The sequence below is a fragment of the Heterodontus francisci genome, chromosome 16, assembly GCF_036365525.1.
Source record: "Heterodontus francisci isolate sHetFra1 chromosome 16, sHetFra1.hap1, whole genome shotgun sequence".
NCBI classification, from domain to species: domain Eukaryota; kingdom Metazoa; phylum Chordata; class Chondrichthyes; order Heterodontiformes; family Heterodontidae; genus Heterodontus; species Heterodontus francisci.
The window spans coordinates 90,877,740-90,897,743 of NC_090386.1; the positions used below are offsets into that span (position 1 = coordinate 90,877,740).

At 40.9% G+C, this 20,004-nt stretch overlaps 1 protein-coding gene across 2 annotated transcripts in view; it reads left to right on the forward strand.

Moving 5' to 3' along the window:
- Positions 1–20,004, forward strand: part of rbm39a (RNA binding motif protein 39a) — a 47,644-nt gene that overhangs the window by 12,384 nt on the left and 15,256 nt on the right. For both annotated transcript variants that reach the window (XR_010976592.1, XM_068048626.1), the window contains exons 4-12: positions 986–1,180; positions 4,253–4,324; positions 7,501–7,554; positions 8,385–8,502; positions 10,686–10,838; positions 14,789–14,926; positions 16,503–16,568; positions 16,718–16,922; positions 18,628–18,714. Coding sequence is in view for 1 of the 2 variants with exons in the window: in XM_068048626.1 (XP_067904727.1) it covers positions 986–1,180; positions 4,253–4,324; positions 7,501–7,554; positions 8,385–8,502; positions 10,686–10,838; positions 14,789–14,926; positions 16,503–16,568; positions 16,718–16,922; positions 18,628–18,714 (1,088 nt within the window). In the remaining variant the exon portion in view is untranslated. The remainder of the gene's footprint in view (positions 1–985; positions 1,181–4,252; positions 4,325–7,500; positions 7,555–8,384; positions 8,503–10,685; positions 10,839–14,788; positions 14,927–16,502; positions 16,569–16,717; positions 16,923–18,627; positions 18,715–20,004) is intronic.

Here is a 20,004-nt window from a genome sequence, read left to right on the forward strand (position 1 = left end):
TGCCTCTGGGAGGATTGAACATATGCTCCACAACAGTTGCATTGCCCTTTGTTTTCCTTCTCCTTGCACATGGTTATAGTTATTTTATCTTCTGAAATGGGTGCCATCTCTCCAGATGATTTTGAAGGATCTGTGTAGAGAGGCATTTTTGAGACTGTTTGTGCTGTATTTGTTGCACAAGTAAACCAATTATATTCGGTGCCATTTCTCAGATCCAGTTCTTGAATAAAGAATATATTGAGGGGTGATAGTTTCTATCTACTTTAATAGTTTCATTTTAGAAGACCTCGATTAGATGATGCTACTACTTTGTAAATTCTAGGGACTATGGACAAAGATTATGCTACATGATATTTTAAACTTAGGACCTGGTATCATTCTAGTGAATTGGCACTGTATCCCATGCAAGGCCGATACATCACGCCTGAGGTGTTCAAAACTGAATGCAGTATTCTGGATGGGATGATCAAGGCTCTGTATAACTGAAGCATAACTTACTCACTTTGTTTTTAATTCCCTTGAGATAAATGCTTTTCATGATTTCTGTACATGGCTACTAATTTTAATTACTACATGGCCCTTTACATTTCCACTACTCCTAATTTCTCTCCATTCAGAAAATATTCTGATACACATTTCTGGGATGCAATTTGCATAACCTCACTTCCCCAGATTGAAGTTCATCTGCCATAATTTTTCTCACTCAATCTAACAATGTCCTCTTAAGTTCCTACTCCAGTCCATGCAGCATTGTATGTATGATTATTGTGTATTATTATACAGATTTGGTTTCGTAGTGCTTATTGTTTGGCAATGGATTCTTGCTGTGAAACTTGCAGTCTGTTGAGTTAATTGAGTCTTCGGTGCAAAAACTTTGCATTCTGTCATTAATTAAGCAACTTTGAATTAATAGTAATATTCTGTACTGCAGTCAGTGTTTACTGATTTATATTGCTACATGACGCCACTTGTATGGTTTCCTCAGGAAAAAGAAGAGCCGAAGTCGCAGTCACAGTCGTGAAAGAAAGAGAAGCAGAAGCAAAGAGCGCAGGCGCAGCAAAGAGCGAGAGAGGAGGAGAAGCAGGAGCAGAGAGAGAAAGAGCAGCAAGAGTAGAGAACATCGTCGCAGCCGAAGCAAGGACCGCCGAAGAGTAGAAAGAGGCCGCTATAGGAGCCCATTGTATGTTCACTTTTTTAAAAAACTTTCTAACTCTATTTTAAGAAACTGCTTTGCAATCTTTAAAGACAGAAAATGCTGCAAATACCCAACCAATCAGACAGCATATGTGGAGAGAGAAACTAATGCTTCAGGTTGAGAAATCTTTTGATGAAAAGTCAACAATCTGAAGCATTAACTCTGTTTCTCTCTACACAGATGCTGCCTGACTGGTTGAGGATTTGCAGCATTTTCTGTTTAGAACAAATTTCTGGCATCTGCAGTATTTTGCTTTTGAAATCTTAATTTATTTTCAACTAACCTGCTGCATTTACCAAACATAAGTACTGCAAAAATAATTTCTAGCTACAGAATTAGACAGGAATGCATGGAGGGTAGGTTCCAAGTATTGCAATGTGTTCACATCCAGTTCCCAGTGCTATAGAGAATATATTGGGAAATTGTAATGGATCCTAAATTGGTTTGAGGCCAGTATTTCGATGCATACACTTAGCCAGAGCAAATTTGTGATGAGTGGAATTTTATAGACATTAATTGATTCCAGGTTATTTTTACACAATACAAATTAGTGTTTTGGCCCTGTATTAATAAAAGGAATTAAAATATATAAATTAAAACACTGCAGCGGTCAACATCCACACTACATTACAGTGGATCTCTGATTGCAGAGGTGAAAATTTCTGCTGCTGTTACCCATATTCCTACAAAGATACAGTTAATGTGTAGTATATATTTGTGTCCATCTTGACTTGGTAGTCATCTCCGTCCGCTGTTGTGTTAATTCACTGAATAATGTCTCATGCTCGGTATATTGCAAGCTAGTGTACTAACATGGTTGTTTTGAGTGGATCGAAGCTTCATGCCATCTTTTATTCCCTTCACGGTCACTTGCTGGGGGAAACAGCTTTTAATTCAAGGGCTCATCTTGTAAACCTATTGACGGGTAGTTTATTTCTGCAGACTTCCTCCCAAAACTAAATCTAGACCACTCTGCACAACAGGAGCAGCATAGATCGCTAACGAGAGACAGCTAATTGGGAATTATTTTTGTGTGGCAGTTTGTAAGTTCAATCTCGGGTCTAACAGCAGGAAAAGTGTCAAGTGTGGGGTATTTTTAATCTGTTTCTCTGCTCTTGGTGCAGCTTCTAATCCAGATGTTCTAATATGGTACTGGTATGGTATACATTTTTAATTTTGTAAAGGTTTTCTTTAAACTTCAAAAATACTTGGACTGTTTGGTTCTAATTGATCTGTCCACCTATAGTTCTGCTCACGAGTTGGCAGTGTGTTCCTGTGTTAGCCACAAGATGGTTGTTCAGGATAATCAATATTTGCACAAGTAGTAATAGTTTAAACTGACCTCAGTCAAAACAGTGGAATTGCTGATGCTGTAGAAGTTAAGTGTGTACTCATGTAAATTCTTTCTACCATCTTTACCTGCTTAGTTTGGAGAAGCGACTTATGTAAGTATGTGTAGTGTTATTTCTACTCCCTAAAATTATACCCTGTCCAGACCATTAGCTGTTTTTAACCTTCAGGTTGCGAGAATGGGAACTGTATGTTGTGGCATCGTCGTGTTAACTATCAATAGCAGTAAGTAGTTAACTTTAGTAACACACATGCTTCACAAACTTGGTCTGACAATCTTTCATCTGGTTCTGTTCTTTTTGAAATGGGCATGAAACTGTCCACAAACATTGTTCACTGCTACACCTTAAAAAAAAAAAAAAAATGCTTAGTTTAGATTAATTGTCAGAATTTGATCAGATTCTGCTTCTCATCTCACTCTTATGTTCTGGTAATGGATGACACGCTGCAATCGAGCCATTAATGATGCCCAAATGACTTGGACACTTAGGTTTACCCAAAATTTCAACAAACTGGTGACTTACAGATGCTTCTTCCTCCCTCCTCTCCTTTCCTCACTCTCCTGCATATCCTCTCCCCCAAATAGTCTTCCTGTTCATTTAATCACAATTCTTTTTAGAATGACGTTTTGTAATTTCTACAAAACTTTAAATGGGAAACACTTACAAACTTTTCAAAATTTGAGATGTGCAGCTATCTTAAATGGTTGAATAATTTTACATTGTGAAAAATTTCTGGAGTTGAGATGGTGAAATTGTAATTTACGTAGCCTACAGATGGGTGATATTCTTTCCCCAAAGGACTGTCACAAAAGAATTACATACCAATTTTTGCAGTCAGGCATTCTTTAAAAATATTTTAATAACTGCTGTCAATAACATCAAGCTTACATGTAGTGATAGTTATGCTGGGACTGATTGTACCTTCATATATAAATGCTGAATTGTCCCCCACCCCTAAACTTTAAATGTTTTCTGTTCTTCCACCAAGCTCTAGACTTCATTCTAATGTGATTTGATTCCTTTGAGAATGACTGTTTTAGACATCTCTCCTTTATTAATATTAGCTGAATTAGGGTGGTTCATTGAATAATTGCTATAGTTTGTAAGCCCATTTCCAACCACCTTTCAGAATCCATAAAATAAACATGCATTTTGGTTTTTGTATCATTATTTTATGTAAACTGTCTAAAAAGTTAGATTCTATTGTTTTACACTCATTCAAGACAATTGTATCGCATACAGCTCAAATTCTGTCCCTTAACTTTCTCTCGTGGCCTCTGTGTTTTTCCCCTTAGTGTATATTGACTGCTTTTTGAATGATTTTCATCTGCATCCTTTTGAATTGGGATTTTTTTTGCATGTAATTAGCAACTTTTATTTTGCATCGTAATTTAAATTTACATTGGAAGTATTAATTGCATGTGCATATGGTAAACCATCGTTCTGAAAGCCTGAGACTGGGTGGAATCAGGGTGGTCAGTGCTTGGCACAAAGAATAGATGGAAAAACAACTGGTGCTAAAGTTAGTGTTGCTGCATCCATTATAAGAAGGTTTTCTATCACATTTCCACTATTGTAAAACTAACATTCAAGCTGTCATTTGTAATATATGCAAGACTTGTTGAAGCATCCCAGCCCTATTGAAAGCCTGGTGGCTGATATGTCTTGTAGCTATAATTGGGTTTGTCTCATCTTTTAATTCTAGTTCTGGTCCAAAATTCAGCAGCGGTAGCAGCAGCAGAGGGAAGATTGGCATGCAACCCGGTATCAAAATAAGGTGTGTTATTAAATTGTATTCACTAGGAGCCCTACTTAAAATGACAAACTGGTCCATTACTTTTCGTAACTTTAATTGCAAGTATGCCCACAAATCTATTTTTTTTTAAACTAGCTGGTGGCTTCAACTGTTGGGCTGTAAATTGTAGTCTTGTGGTGTGTATTTAAATGTTTTAACGTAAGCTTTGAAGGTGTTTTCAGAATTTAGCACACTGATGTACAACTTGAAAATTAGTTTGTTTTTGATTTAATGATTCTGCAGTTTATTTACACTTGTTAACTTAATGGGCAAGAACATTGGAATATATGGGAGTGGGAAAGACCATTGCTGTCTATCCACTGATCCCAATGTCTAGAAAATATATCTTGCAATAGTTCTGAGAGCCCTTTATTAAATTATTCACCAAGTAATTATTATACTAAGTGTAAGTCTATTTAATTTAATTTAATTTAGAGATACAGCACTGAAACAGGCCCTTCGGCCCACCGAGTCTGTGCCGACCAACAACCACCCATTTATACTAACCCTACAGTAATCCCATATTCCCTACCACCTACCTACACTAGGGGCAGTTTACAATGGCCTATTTACCTATCACCTGCAAGTCTTTGGCTGTGGGAGGAAACCGGAGCACCCAGCGAAAACCCAAGCGGTCACAGGGAGAACTTGCAAACTCCGCACAGGCAGTACCCAGAATTGAACCTGGGTCCCTGGAGCTGTGAGGCTGCGGTGCGAACCACTGTGCCGCCCACATTAAGGCAAGAGAATAACCAGGGAAAGAGTAGGGCCCATTAGTGATTAAAGTGGCAATCTGTGTGTGGAGCCAGAGGACATAGGTGAGCTTTTAAATGATTACTTTTCATCTGTGTTCACTATGGAGAAGGACGATGAAGGTGTAGAGATCAGGGAGGGGGATTGTGATATAGTTGAATAAATCAGCATTGAAAGGGAGGAAGTATTAGCTGTTTTAGCGGGCTTAACAATGGATAAATCCCCAGGTACAGATGAGATGTATCCCAGGCAGTATGTGAGGCAAGGTAGGAGATAGCAAGGGCTCTGACACAAATTTTCAAAACCTCTCTGGCCACAGGAGAGGTACTAGAAGACTGGAGGACAGCGAATGTGGTACCATTATTCAAGAAGGGTAGCAGGGAGGATAAACCAGGTAATTACAGGCCAATGGGTCTAACATCAGTGGTAGGAAAACTATTGGAAAAAATTCTGAGGGACAGGATTAATCTTCACTTGGAGAGGCAGGGAATAATCAGGGATAGTCAGCATGGCTTTGTCGGGGGGGGATCATGTCTAACAAACTTGATTGAATTTTTCGAGGAGGTGACTAGATTTGTAGATGAGGGTAAAGCAGTTGATGTAGTCTAAATGGACTTCAGTAAGGCTTTTGGTAAGGTCCCGCATGGGAGATTGGTTAAGAAGGTAAGAGCCCATGGGATCCAGGGTAATTTGGCAAATTGTATCCAAAATTGGTTTAGTGGCAGGAGGCAGAGGATGATAGTCGAGGGATGTTTTTACGAGTGAAAGTCTATGATAATTGGTGTACCACAGGGATTGGTGCTGGGATCCTTGCTGTTTGTAGTGTACATTAATGATTTAGACGTGAATATAGGAGGTATGATCTGTAAGTTTGCAGATGACACAAAAATTGGTGTCGTAAATAGTGAGGAGGAAAGCTTTAGATTAGAGGACGATATAGATGGGCGAAGCAGTGGCAAATGGAATTTAATCCTGAGAAGTGTAAAGTGATGCATTTTGGGATGACTAACAAGGCAAGTGAATATACAGTGGATGGTAGGACCCTAGGAAGTACAGAGGGACCTTGGTGTACTTGTCCATAGATCAGTGAAGGCAGCAGCACAGGTAGATAAGGTGGTTAGGAAGGCATATGGGATGCTTGCCTTTATTAGCCGAGGCATAGAATATAAGAGCAAGGAGGTTATGATGGAGCTGTATAAAGCGCTAGTTAGGCCACAGCTGGAGTACTGTGTACAGTTCTGGTGACCACACTGTAGGAAGGATGTGAATGCACTGGAGAGGGTGCAGAGGAGATTCACCAGGATGTTGCCTGGGCTGGAGCATTTCAGCTATGAAGAGAAACTGGATAGGCTTGGGTTGTTTTCCTTGGAGCAGAGAAGGCTGAAGGGGACCTGATTGAGGTATACAAAATTATGATGGGCATTTATAGGATAGATAGGAAGAAACTTTTTCCTTTAGCAGAGGGGTGAATAACCAAGGGGCAGGAGATTTAGAGGGGATTTGAGGAAATAATTTTCACTGAGGGTGGTTGGAATCTGGAACACTGCCTGAAGGGATGGTAGAGGCTGGAACCCTCAACATTTAAGAAGTGTTTAGATGTGCACTTGAAACGCCATAGGATACAAGGCTACGGGCCAAGTGCCGGAAAATGGGATTAGGATAGATAGGTGCTTGATGGCCGGCGCAGACACGATGGGCCGAAAGGCTTGTTTCTGTGCTGTATAACTAACTGTATGACTCTCAATTTGCTGATAGCCCTGCTGTCCTTTAGCTGTCTATTCCATACCCTACCCTCTTGTGCAACTTAGTTAATTCCCTACTGTCTTCGCTTGTCCTCTTAAGTTTGAAACTTTGTTCAGGAAATTAAAGATTTGTGTTCCATTTTCTCAAGTATCATTCTATCTGAATAATTTAATCTTTGTTAAATAACTTTGTTCCAGTTGAATATAGCAGTCATATTCTATGTGTCCAAATATTTAATGCGCTTCAATAATAGAATATTGAATTGCAAAACCTGTAGCTATAGTTGGAAATTTTTTCCTACAAGGTTGACCATTCATTTTGTATTATGTATAGCTTGTGACCCCAAGAAATGGCTTTCCAGCAATCTGCTATTCATAATCCTGAATGTACAGATATAACTCTACAGAATTTGAGTCAATGAATTGTTGACCAGTTTTCGCAATAGACTAGATATATCTGAGCTAAGAGTTTCAGAATTGCATTTTACACAGTGCTGTTTATTGGAATCTTGCCAGTACCTGATTTACACTGCAGCTGTATCACTCATTAAAACGATTGACTGCTAACATGTCCAGAGGAATTTGATAGCTTTTGGTACTTACCCTACCTCCACCCTGGAACGTATACTAATTCATTTCTTGTGTTCTCTTCCAATTCCAAAGTCGAAGACGCTCCCGAAGCAGAAGCCCACATAAAAAGGATAAAAGTCCAATAAGGTAACAATTTAGATGCAGAAAGAATCGTGATGATTGATGGAACAAAAATTGCTAATTAAATGTGTACATTTATACAAAATTATATTTGTCTCGGAAGCAATGCTTTCACTGTAAACTGGTGAAAGCCAATCAGGCCAGATTTACATTGGGATTTAACGTTGGGATTTTTTGTTTTGAATTGGGTGGTTGTATTTTGGGTTGTAAACCACAGAACCTGTTGTAATCAGTGCTAACAGGGGTGGATATTGCTCTCATCTCTTTTCATATGTGCCTACTATGATGGTCCACAGTGCTGTTTTTTAAGTGAGGTACTACTGGCACATATAGTATAACTCCTGATAAACTAATATAAGTTTGTCTCTTACTCCATTTTTATTTTGTTTTGAAACAAATTTGCTTTGGATGTGTCTTTCTGTTTCATTCTGGGTTTTACAACTAGAATTCAAAAAAGTTAGTTTTATCACAGCAGCAAAAATGCATCTGCTTTAAACCTGCTGTTCTTCCTTGTACCAAAATGGAAGCCATTTTAGCAGCATTTAATGTTGCGTAGTCCCTATATCTAGCTGCTTTTATTGGGATTTTAAAATGTAATTATCCATGCCAGCTGCACACATGGCAAGCTCACAGATGACGGATTTTTGAAACTTGCTGAACTGACAGTTGAGGTCTGTTTGGCTTGGTGTCTTCATATTGTCACCCAATATACAGGATAGTAAATTTATAGTTTGGACATCATCACAATGAAAACTTCAATCAAAGATCATTTTTTATATAATTTTGTTTGCACAGTATTTTAAATGTATATTCTCGATATTTACCGTTAAATATAGGGAGCCAATTGATAATATTTCACCTGAAGAAAGAGATGCCCGAACAGTATTCTGTATGCAGCTTGCAGCGCGAATTCGGCCGAGAGACTTGGAGGAATTCTTTTCTTCTGTAGGAAAGGTAGGATCATCTTTGCTAATTGGGCAATAAATGTAATAGTTCACCTGAGTTGCTTAATTCAGTGCGGGCAAAGTAGTTTAGATATGAAACCTGCTTGTACCTATATCTGATTTCAATTTTCTTCAAGACTGCAGTTTCCTGTCCTGTAACCGTATGGAACTAGTAAGTTATATTAGTATGTGGTTGGTTTGAAATGGAAGATGGGGTGCTGCATCATTACGTATGGTTCTATTGTGTGTGCTGTAAAAAGACAGCCATTTTGGAGTCGAGGCTTTTATACATGAAACTCGATGTCTAACAAACTTGTTTGAGGTGACTAGATATGTAGATGGGGGGGGGTAAGGCAGTTGAAGTAGTCTATATGGACTTCAATAAGGCTTTTGATGAGGTCCCGCATGGGAGATTGGTTTAGAAGGTAAGAGCCCATGGGATCCAGGGTAATTTGGGAAATTGGATCCAAAATTGGCTTAGTGGCAGGAGGCAGAGGGTGATGGTCGAGGGTTGTTTTTGCGAGTGGAAGCCTGTGACCAGTGGTATACCACAGGGATCGGTGCTGGGACCCTTGATGTTGGTAGTGTATATTAATGATTTAGACGTGAATATAGGAGGTATGATCTGTCAGTTCGCAGATGATACAAAAATTGGTGGTGTAAATAGTGAGGAGGAAAGCCTTAGATTACAGGACGATATAGATGGGCAGTTAAGATGGGCGAAGCAGTGGCAAATGGAATTTAATCCTGAGAGGAGTGAGGTGATGCATTTTGGGATGACTCACAAGGCAGGGGAATATACAATGGATGGTAGGACCCTTGGAAGTACAGAAGGTCAGAGGGACCTTGGTGTACTTGTCCACAGATCACCGAAGGCAACAGCACAGATAGATAAGGTGGTTAGGAAGGCATATGGAATACTTGCCTTTATTAGCCGAGGCGTAGAATATAAGAACAGGGAAGTTATGATGGAGCTGTATAAAATGCTTGTTAGGCCACAGCTGGAGTAGTGTGTACAGTTCTGGTGACCACACTGTAGGAAGGATGTGATTGTACTGGAGAGGGTGCAGAGGAGATTCACCAGGATGTTGCCGGGGCTGGAGCATTTCAGCTACGAAGAGAGACTGGATAGGCTAGGGTTGTTTTCCTTCGAGCAGAGAAGGCTGAGGGGGACCTGATTGAGGTGTACAAAATTATGATGGGCATTGATAGGTTAGATAGGAAGAAACTTTTTCCTTTAGCGGAGGCCTCTGTAACCAGGGTGCATAGATTTAAGGTAAGGGGCAGTAGGTTTAGAGGGGATTCGAGGAAAGAAATTTTCACCCGAAGGGTGGTTGGAATCTGGAACGCACTATCTGAAGGGGTGGTAGAGGCAGGAACCATCACAACATTTAAGTCTTTAGGTGAGCACTTGAAACACCATAGCATACAAGGCTACGGGCCAAGTGCTGGAAAATGGGATTAGAATAGGTAGGTGCTTGATGGTCGGCACAGACACGATGGGCTGAAGGGCCTGTTTCTGTGCTGTATAACTCTGACTCTAATGCTGGCATGGAGGTATCGAACAATGGATATTAAACAGAACGTAAAAGTTCTAGTGGGGCTTATTTTCATCAGCATATTACACTGTTGACCATTTTCGTGGCTTTGGATAGAGCAGAAGGGAGCTGTTTTCTTGTGGATGAGAGCATTTAAATTCAGTGGAGATGATGTCTCCACCTTGCCACGCTCCCCCCACCCCCAAGGTTATTTTACTGCAGTGGTGTCTACAACTTCCAAAGAATATCTGCTGTGGAAACTCTGCATTGGACACTGCAGGGGTACCTGCAACCTCTGTGGTGGAGTAAGGTTTCTGACAGCACCCCACTTGCTCAAAAATGCTGAGAAATTGCAATTCTGCCGATCTTTTCGAGATCTGGTGTGATTTGCTGTTTCAGAGGCAGTAGTCCTGCCAGCATTTGCACAGTTCATTCAAATAAGCTAAACTTGGGGAAATGCCAGATTCAGCTTAAATTTTATGGTGATTCTGATTCCATCCATAAATATGCTTTCTTTATGGATTGAGTAAAGTTAAAATCCAAAGTCTTCTGTTCGATGGAAAATCAAGTGACTTGTAAACATTTCTTGTATAACATGTGCTTTGAAGGGTTGGGACTGTTAAACTGGACAAGTATTGCACCTCTGTTTGTGCAGGTTCGAGATGTAAGAATGATATCAGATAGGAACTCGAGACGTTCAAAAGGAATTGCTTATGTGGAATTTGTCGATGTGAGCTCTGTTCCACTTGCAATAGGTCTGACTGGGCAGAAGCTGCTTGGTGTGCCAATTATTGTTCAGGCTTCGCAGGTAAGGGAATTTAATTTTACGTCAGCACAATCTTCAAATTAAAAGTTGCATTATTAGGGGCCTCTGAATTCATTAGTTTAGTAATCGTTCAGGGCTTGACCAAACTCCCTTTTTCACTCCAGGGCCCTTGTAGGTGTTGCTTCCACGATCCAGTCTCATCTCCCTCTTAACTCCCTATTTCAGTTTCTCCGAACTGGGTTTGGTTCCTTCGTTTCTCTCACCGCTCCAAGACGGCCCTAACCAAAATCATGAATATTCACTGTGATTGTTGCCATGGTGCATTAGTCTACCTTGATACCCTTCTACAGGCTTTGACACAATCGATAGCACCATTCTCCTCCATTATTCAGCTTTGTTGAACACTTAGCTATCTGCCAGAGCATATCCAGCAGTTGCTTTGCTTCCTACTCTACAGTGCCAATACCACAGGAGTCCATCAAAGATCATCTGTCGCTGAGACACTCAGACATATTAGTCACTAACAAATTTGATTGTTCTGTAAGTTTCAGCCCATTCAAAGCTCTGCTGTCTGTATCCTCTCCTGCATCAAGTTCCATTCCCCCACTGTCATCTCACTAGTCCTTGTTGACTTACATTGGCTCCTAGTATCCACAATGTTTCATTTCAAATTCTTAGGCCCTGGAGGAGGTATCTCATTAGCCTCAGATTCTACAACCCACAGTTTCTGACACTTGCTTCGCCATTGGTGGTCGTTCATTAGGCAGTCTAATATAGAATTCCCTCCGCCTCTTCAAAATTATCCTCCTTAAAGCCTAGCCCTTACTTTGCTAATCTTCTGGAGCTTGGCATCAGTGTTTTCGTCATGCACCTGTGGGACATTAAGATGCAATATAAGTGCAGATGAAATATAAGCGCCCCCCTCAAATCTAAATCAAGGGACATAATCACTGACCAACGCAAACAAATGGACCGCTGGGTTGAACACTACCTAGAACTGTACTCCAGGGAGAATGTTGTCACTGAGACTGCCCTCAATGCAGCCCAGCCTCTACCAGTCATGGATGAGCTGGACATACAGCCAACCAATTCGGAATTCAGTAATGCCATTGATTCTCTAGCCAGTGGAAAAGCCCCTGGGAAGGACAGCATTATCCCTGAAATAATCAAGAGTGCCAAGCCTGCTATACTCTCAGCACTACATGAACTGCTATGCCTGTGCTGGGACGATGGAGCAGTACCTCAGGACATGCGCGATGCCAATATCATCACCCTCTATAAATACAAAGGTGACTGCAACAACTACCGTGGAATCTCCCTGCTCAGCATAGTGGGGAAAGTCTTTGCTCGAGTCGCTCTGAACAGGCTCCAGAAGCTGGCCGAGTGCGCCTACCCTGAGGCACAGTGTGGCTTTCGTGCAGAGAGATCGACCGTTGACATGCTGTTCTCCCTTCGTCAGCTACAGGAGAAATGCCACGAACAACAGATGCCCCTCTACATTGCTTTCATTGATCTCACCAAAGCCTTTGACCTCATCAGCAGACGTGGTCTCTTCAGACCACTCGAAAAGATTGGATGTCCATCAAAGCTACTAAGTATCATCACCTCATTCCATGACAATATGAAAGGCACAATTCAACATGGTGGCTCCTCATCAGACCCCTTTCCTATCCTGAGTGGTGTGAAACAGGGCTGTGTTCTCGCACCCACACTTTTTGGGATTTTCTTCTCCCTGCTGCTTTCACATGCGTTCAAGTCCTCTGAAGAAGGAATTTTCCTCCACACAATATCAGGGGGCGGGTTGTTCAACCTTGCCCGTCTAAGAGCGAAGTCCAAGGTACGGAAAGTCCTCATCAGGGAACTCCTCTTTGCTGACGATGCTGCTTTAACATCTCACACTGAAGAGTGTCTGCAGAGTCTCATCGACAGGTTTGTGGCTGCCTGCAATGAATTTGGCCTAACCATCAGCCTCAAGAAAACGAACATCACGGGGCAGGACGTCAGAAATGCTCCATCCATCAATATCGGCGACCACGCTCTGGAAGTGGTTCAAGAGTTCACCTACCTAGGCTCAACTATCACCAGTAACCTGTCTCTAGATGCAGAAATCAACAAGTTCATGGGAAAGGCTTCCACTGCTATGTCCAGACTGGTCAAGAGAGTGTGGGAAAATGGTGCACTGACACGGAACACAAAAGTCCACATGTATCAAGCCTGTGTCCTCAGTACCTTGCTCTACGGCAGCGAGGCCTGGACAACGTATGTCAGCCAAGAGCGACATCTCAATTCATTCCATCTTCACTGCCTGTGGAGAATCCTTGGCATCAGGTGGCAGGACCGTATCTCCAACACAGAAGTCCTCGAGGCAGCCAACGTCCCCAGCTTATACACACTACTGAGTCAGCGGCGCTTGAGATGGCTTGGTCATGTGAGCCACATGGAAGATGGCAGGATCCCCAAAGACACATTGTACAACAAGCTCGCCACTGGTATCAGACCCACCGGCCGTCCATGTCTCCGCTTTAAAGACGTCTGCAAACGCCACATGAAGTCCTGTGACATTGATCACAAGTCGTGGGAGTCAGTTGCCAGCGATCACCAAAGCTGGCGGGCAGCCATAAAGGCGGGGCTGAAGTGTGGCGAGTCGAAGAGACTTAGCAGTTGGCAGGAAAAAAGACAAAAGCGCAAGGGGAGAGCCAACTGTGTAACAGCCCCGACAAACAATTTTTATCTGCAGCACCTGTGGAAGAGCCTGTCACTCTAGAATTGGCCTTTATAGCCACTCCAGGCACTGCTCCACACACCACTGACCACCTCCAGGCACTTACCCATTGTCTCTCGAGATAAGGAGGCCAAAGAAGATAAGTGCAGATATATAAATATATCCAATATAGATGTTAATTGGCTATAAGTAAATAGCACATTTTAATGAGTAATGCTGGATTATAATGTTAGAAATTCTGGAGTTTACCATCCAGGAATTGGGAGAATCTTGTGGAAGTTTTCCTTGCGAGATTCACTGAATAGAGTCCACCACAGGGTGAATTATGCATGATCTGTGAAAGCACAAACTTGGTGGGTTGACATTTTCAATGGTTTTATCTGAAATAGCTTTTCTTCCAACTTTGGTCAGTCTGTGTACCTATTGCCTTCAATATGAAGTGCATTTTTCCAATTAAATTTGTTTAATATGTCAGATGACGGGAAACCTATGATTAACACAATATTGTCACTCTCCAAATGTGATCCATTTCAATCCACTCCTTTTATTTAAAAAAAAAGTGAAACCTCATAGGCTGCATGATGGGGAACAACATAGGAGCAGGCAATTAACCCTCGATATTAGATAATCTGTATCTCTGCTCCATCGCTGTGATTCCATTTCCCTTAATACCATTAACAAAAATCAGTTTTCATTTTGACATTTTCAATTCTCTCTCTTTCCCCCCCACTCCGTCAACAGCTTTGGAAGAGCTATATGTGATGGTGCTTAGTCATGTGACCTCTGAATGGCCTAGCTCTAACATTAAGGTTATGCACCTTGCTCTTGGATTCCTCTATCAAATCCTGTAGTCATCTAAATTCAATTTGATCACCCATAATCATCAATACTTGAGGGAATACAAGTCTAGTCTGTGCAACCTGTCCTCAATTTAACCCTTTTAATCTCTATCATCTGACAGCTTATTAATTATTTGTACAGTGGAGTGGAATAGCTACTTATGCATGACTCCTGTGGCATACTTGTTGGTTCTTTTATTCAGTTTCTGCAGCGGTTTTACTATCATGAGCTCCACTATTTAAAATGGAACTTTTTCTGTGCTGCATTATTGGGTCAATTTCCTCTTGTGATTTTTGGTAACATTTCTACATCTTGCTCTCAATTTCATTTTACCTTGACTACAATCTTGACGTTATACCGATTTTAACTTAGATAACTGTAAGTATTACTTCAATTGAGAAGGTTAATTCAGGTCATTTATGTGAAACAGGCTGAGAAGAATAGAGCTGCAGCCCTCGCAAACAACCTTCAGAAAGGCACTGCAGGACCAATGAGGCTATATGTAGGATCTTTGCACTTCAATATCACTGAAGAAATGTTGAGAGGAATTTTTGAGCCCTTTGGGAGAGTAAGTAATACAAGATTTAGAGTAAGGTTTCAGTAAAGCTAAATGCAGACATGTGAAATTTCACATCTACTTGGTAAAATATTCTGTAAGAAGGCAGCATTTTGATCTGTGTAGATAATGCTTCTGGTTAAATATTGGTCATTAAACATCTTGTAGTGGTGGGAGCAGTTTTGAATTTGAGACGATTAGAATTGCACGGCAATGCGAAATAGCATATTGGTAAAAAAAATTGCACTTGGTGATGCTGCAATTGGAGAGGGCACACTCACTGCCCATGTGCAGTTGTACTGCCTGTATTAATGATATAGCCCGCATAACCGTATTGTGCAACATACTCTGCTTAATCCTCAATAATATACTTTCCACTATGTCATTACATTCTATCCTTAAACTTCATAAATGATATATCTATTTCATATTGCTTTTCCTCAATTTCCTGTCATAAAAATTACTTATGCAGCCTCATAACTCCATATCCTGCTATTTAAATGCATATTTTGTCATGTTTGTAGTACTGTAATTGATCCCTAATAATTGATCAATCTGGCATCTGATGGCTGCTCAAGATATATAATCTTTGCTGCAAGATTTACTTCTGGCCTATTTTTAAAATTTTGCTATGAAGCATTCACTTTGCCCTAAGAGGTAAACTTGAACGCCCCTCAACAGTAATATATACTCAACCGATGGAAACTGCATGCATAGGTGGATGCAGGGCAAGTGCTTGTGCTCAAAGACGTTTCCACATCAGAGTGAGGAGGTACAGTGTTGATAAAATCTAGTAACAAGTTATAGTGACAGATTCCAGGTGGTGCACTTTTTTTTAAAATTAAAAGCTTGGGGGACAATAGTTCCCTGGTGCATTCTTCAGTCAGAGTCGACTTGCCAACCAATCAGCACCCTTTTCTCATGCAATATAAATTGTTGCTCCCTTTGAAATTTGCCATCCTTGTGTCTGTCCTGATGAGTGCAAGACAAAAAGCTTCGACGGCATACCTCTTTTTCAGCAATATTCAAGTTCTTTTTTACCAAGCGACTATAATGTACGTTATGCTGCAAAACCTTCCTGTTATAAAATTAGTTATAATTCAGTGCATCATCTGATTTACCAGTAGCATTGCAAAAAGAGCTCCTTTAATTATATGCAAATCCTGTGTGTAATGATTATCTGCCAGATATCATAGTTGCAGTTACAAGCCAATTTTAAAGTCATGCATTGACTTGGAACTTGTATTTCCAAATTCCCAGCAGTTCTTCTTTGACCTCGGCAGTTTGCAACCAACTACGATTATCTGGAGTTTGCAGTTTGGATCATTTCTGTAAAGGGAGCACTTTTTTTTTTAAACTGTTTAATGCATTGCGGGCCCTTGTGTAGATGGTGAGCTTCCCTCTTGATGTCAGGTTCACACTTGAACATAGCAACTGGGTAGCAACTTATCTTAGAAATCTGCTTGATAGGTAAATATCGACAAAATATTTTGATCATTATGGGATGGGGTAGAACCTGTACATTTTTTGCGAGCATATTTGAAGTAGCTTTGCATTGTGACTTTCTGCTTACTGTTTGCATCCTTAGATTGAAAACATACAACTGATGATGGATAGTGAAACGGGGCGGTCAAAAGGTTATGGATTCATAACTGTAAGTTCAAGACTTTAATCCAAACTGTTAACTTTTTAAAAAATGTTTCTGCACCTTTTGTTTTGATCCTTTTCTCTTAATAACTGAAAGGGAAGCATAAAATAATTTACAATGCTAACCAGTGTTTTCTATTTGTATTTTCTGTTCAGTTTTCTGATGCTGAATGTGCAAAGAAGGCTCTAGAACAGTTGAATGGCTTTGAGCTTGCTGGTAGACCAATGAAGGTTGGTCACGTTACAGAACGATCGGATTCATCCAATGCTAGCTCATTCCTAGACAGCGATGAACTGGAGAGGACTGGTATTGATCTTGGAACGACAGGGCGCCTGCAGTTGATGGCTAGGCTTGCAGAAGGTATTTTGGTGGGAGTGGATAGAAGGACTTGAAACTGATGTAAAGTTTATATGCTTTACTGATTTTTTTTTTTTCCCTTTGTACTAAATAGTAATGCAATACAACTTTAAATTCTGAGTCTGCAGTTATTGTGTTGCTTTGAAATCTCATTTCTCCAGTTTCATAGCACAGGTTTTATTCTTGATTATTTTTCATAGCAATAAGATAGATGTTCCTCAATTCAGTCATCCATCCTTCTAGTTAAGAACAACTGACAAAAGTGATGTGTTCCATTTTTTTGCCATACTGGCCATCTGCTGAAGGATGGTTAAGGTGCAGTTGCAATACCTCATCCCCTCCACCCTGAAAGTGCCGACTTAAATCTGAATAGCTTGCAGCATTTTATCCATTTTTGCTTGTGTGAATTTGTCAGGTTGTTAGTCTTAGATTTGGAAGTGATCGCTATTAATTTCTGTTACTCTTCCTTTTTGAGCCTCGTGCTGGGGTATATTAGTGTTGTGTGTGGCCCGTGGGCAAGCTCAAGTCTGTCCACCTAAAAGCCTGCAAATTATTTATAACTATACATAGTAATTCTTACAGTAGTCATCACTAGATAGTGATCATAGTCATGCTTTTCTTCTCCATCTTCTCTCCCAATGACAGCTCAAGTCTAGAGATCCAACATGTGGTGTAGCCAATTTTTGGAGTTCTTATTGTGCATCATCAGTTTTACATAGAATTTACTGCACAGAAGCAGGTCATTTAGCCCCACAGGTCTATGCCGGTGTTAGTTCCACATGCACCTTCTCCCCCCCCCTTACTTTTCACCAATCAGCATATCCTTCAATTCTTTTGCTCCATCGTTTACTTATCTGGCTTCCACTTAAATGCATCTGTGCTATTTGCCTCAACTACTTCATCTGGTAGCAAATTCTTTCTCCTGAATTCTTTATTGGATTTAATAGTGACTATCATAGTTACAGTCTGTAATTTTAGATTCCACCACTAGCATTCTAGAGAAAAAAGCTCCAGCCTGTTCAGTCTTTCCTGATGGTTATAACCTCTTCAATTTAGTTTCATCCTTGTAAACCTTTTTTGCCCCATCTCCATTGCTTTTATATCCTTTTTTAGTAATTTGGAGACCAAAACTGTGCACAGTACTAAATGTGGTCTAACCAAGGCTCTATGCAAGTTTAACATAACATATCTACTTTTCAATTCTGTTTAAGAATTGAATTTTTATGGTTACTTTTAAGTGAGTGAATATGTATCCCTACATCCATTTGCATCTCCTCACCCCATTTAAAGGCTTATTTTCAAAGGCATATGTTGCCTTCTAACTCCTTCCAAAATGCACTACCTCACAATTATACAAATTGAAATTATTTTCCATGCCCATTCACGTTTATTGATGTATTATGTTGCAATCTTCCTCAGTATTAACAATACCACTCCAATTTGGTGCTATCCTCAAATTTTGAAATTGTACTTCTGATTTAATTCCAAGTCATTTATATAAATGGTGAAGAACAGTGGTCCCAGGACCTATCCTTGTGGAAAACTACTTGCCTTGCTCTGCCAGTCTGTGTCTACCCTTTAACCATACTGGTTTCTTCTTTTATAGCCAGTTTTCTATCCTAAGATTTTTGTACTAAAATGTTCTTAATGCCATGGATATTGGTTAAAAAGTCCATTATTTTTCATATATATATTTTATTTGGTTCAGGAACAGGATTGCAAATTCCCCCAGCAGCACAGCAAGCATTGCAGATGAGTGGCAATATTTCATTGGGCGCCATGGCAGCAGTGACAGGTATGGTTTGATTTCACAGCATCTTCATGTAGTGAACAGGATTGGCTTGAAATGGTGATTTATCCTTTTTCTTATAGGTCACTTTTAAGTTGTATGGTACAATGGAAAGTATCCACTTTATATTAAACTCAAGAATGAGTCTTTTGTTTGTAGTTTGTGCATGTTTTAATGCTACAGTATTGCTGTACTGTAAATATACAACCACATTTTGAGGAATCTATTTCCCACCTCTGTTAACAACTGGAAAGTTTGCCTCCATTGTAGTAGATAATAGATTTTTCCATTTTGTAAAGAGAAACTAGCTGTTGGAGAATATTGACATCAACTTTGTACAGTACATATTGTATTCTAAACAATGGCATTGTAAAGGAATTTGGCATTGCCTTTGTTGCCTAAATCACTAGTCCTATTTCTCTTCCTTGATGTTGGTCCATAATGTAGATATTTATTTGAATAGGCAAGTGGACAGATGTGGCAGTGGAAGTGTTACTGAGCTATAGTGTGAAAGGTTCCAGCTTCAGTCCGTTAATCAATTAATTAGTTAATCTCATCCGGGCTGTCAGATCTGTGCAGCAGTTGGCAGGAGTCACCCTAGGCTAGGGAGGAGAAAATGCTGAGTCAGTTTTGCTGTTTTTTGACCCTGTTGAGTACATGCAGGGGGAGGTATCCTGACATCTAATGCTCTGTAACTTACTGAAGCCTTGCATGTATTGAATGGCCCCTTGAAGGTGTCAGCGAGTAGAATTGCATAGAGAATGGCAGAGGCTAACAGCTACCTGTGGACTTGCATCTGAGCCATGGGTCACCATTTTTGGGAAGACCGCAATTGTTGACAACGCGATCGGTAGGTGGCGCTGTTTTGCACATGCGCAGATACAGCATGTGCCACGAAAACGTCACAGCCTGCGACTGTTGCAGCTGCCAGGACTAAAGATGGCGCTGCTCAAAAAATCACAGAGATGAAACCTAACAAACACGTGGCAGAAATCAATGGCTGGAGTGAAGAGAGCAGCGCGGGGGCCGGGCGGGAGAGCAGCGCGGGGGCCGGGGAGAGCAGCGCGGGGGCCGGGGGAGAGCAGCGCGGGGGCCGGGGAGAGCAGCGCGGGGGGCGGGGAGAGCAGCGCGGGGGGACCAGCGGTAGCGGTGCCGGGGAGGGGGGGAGAAATAGGGGGGGAAGGGGAGGGAGAAAGGGGGAGGGGGAGAAAGGGGGAGGGGGAAGAAAAGGGGGAGGGGGAGGGAGGGGGAGAGGGGAGAGAAAGGGGGAGGGGAGGGGGAGAAAGGGGGAGGGGA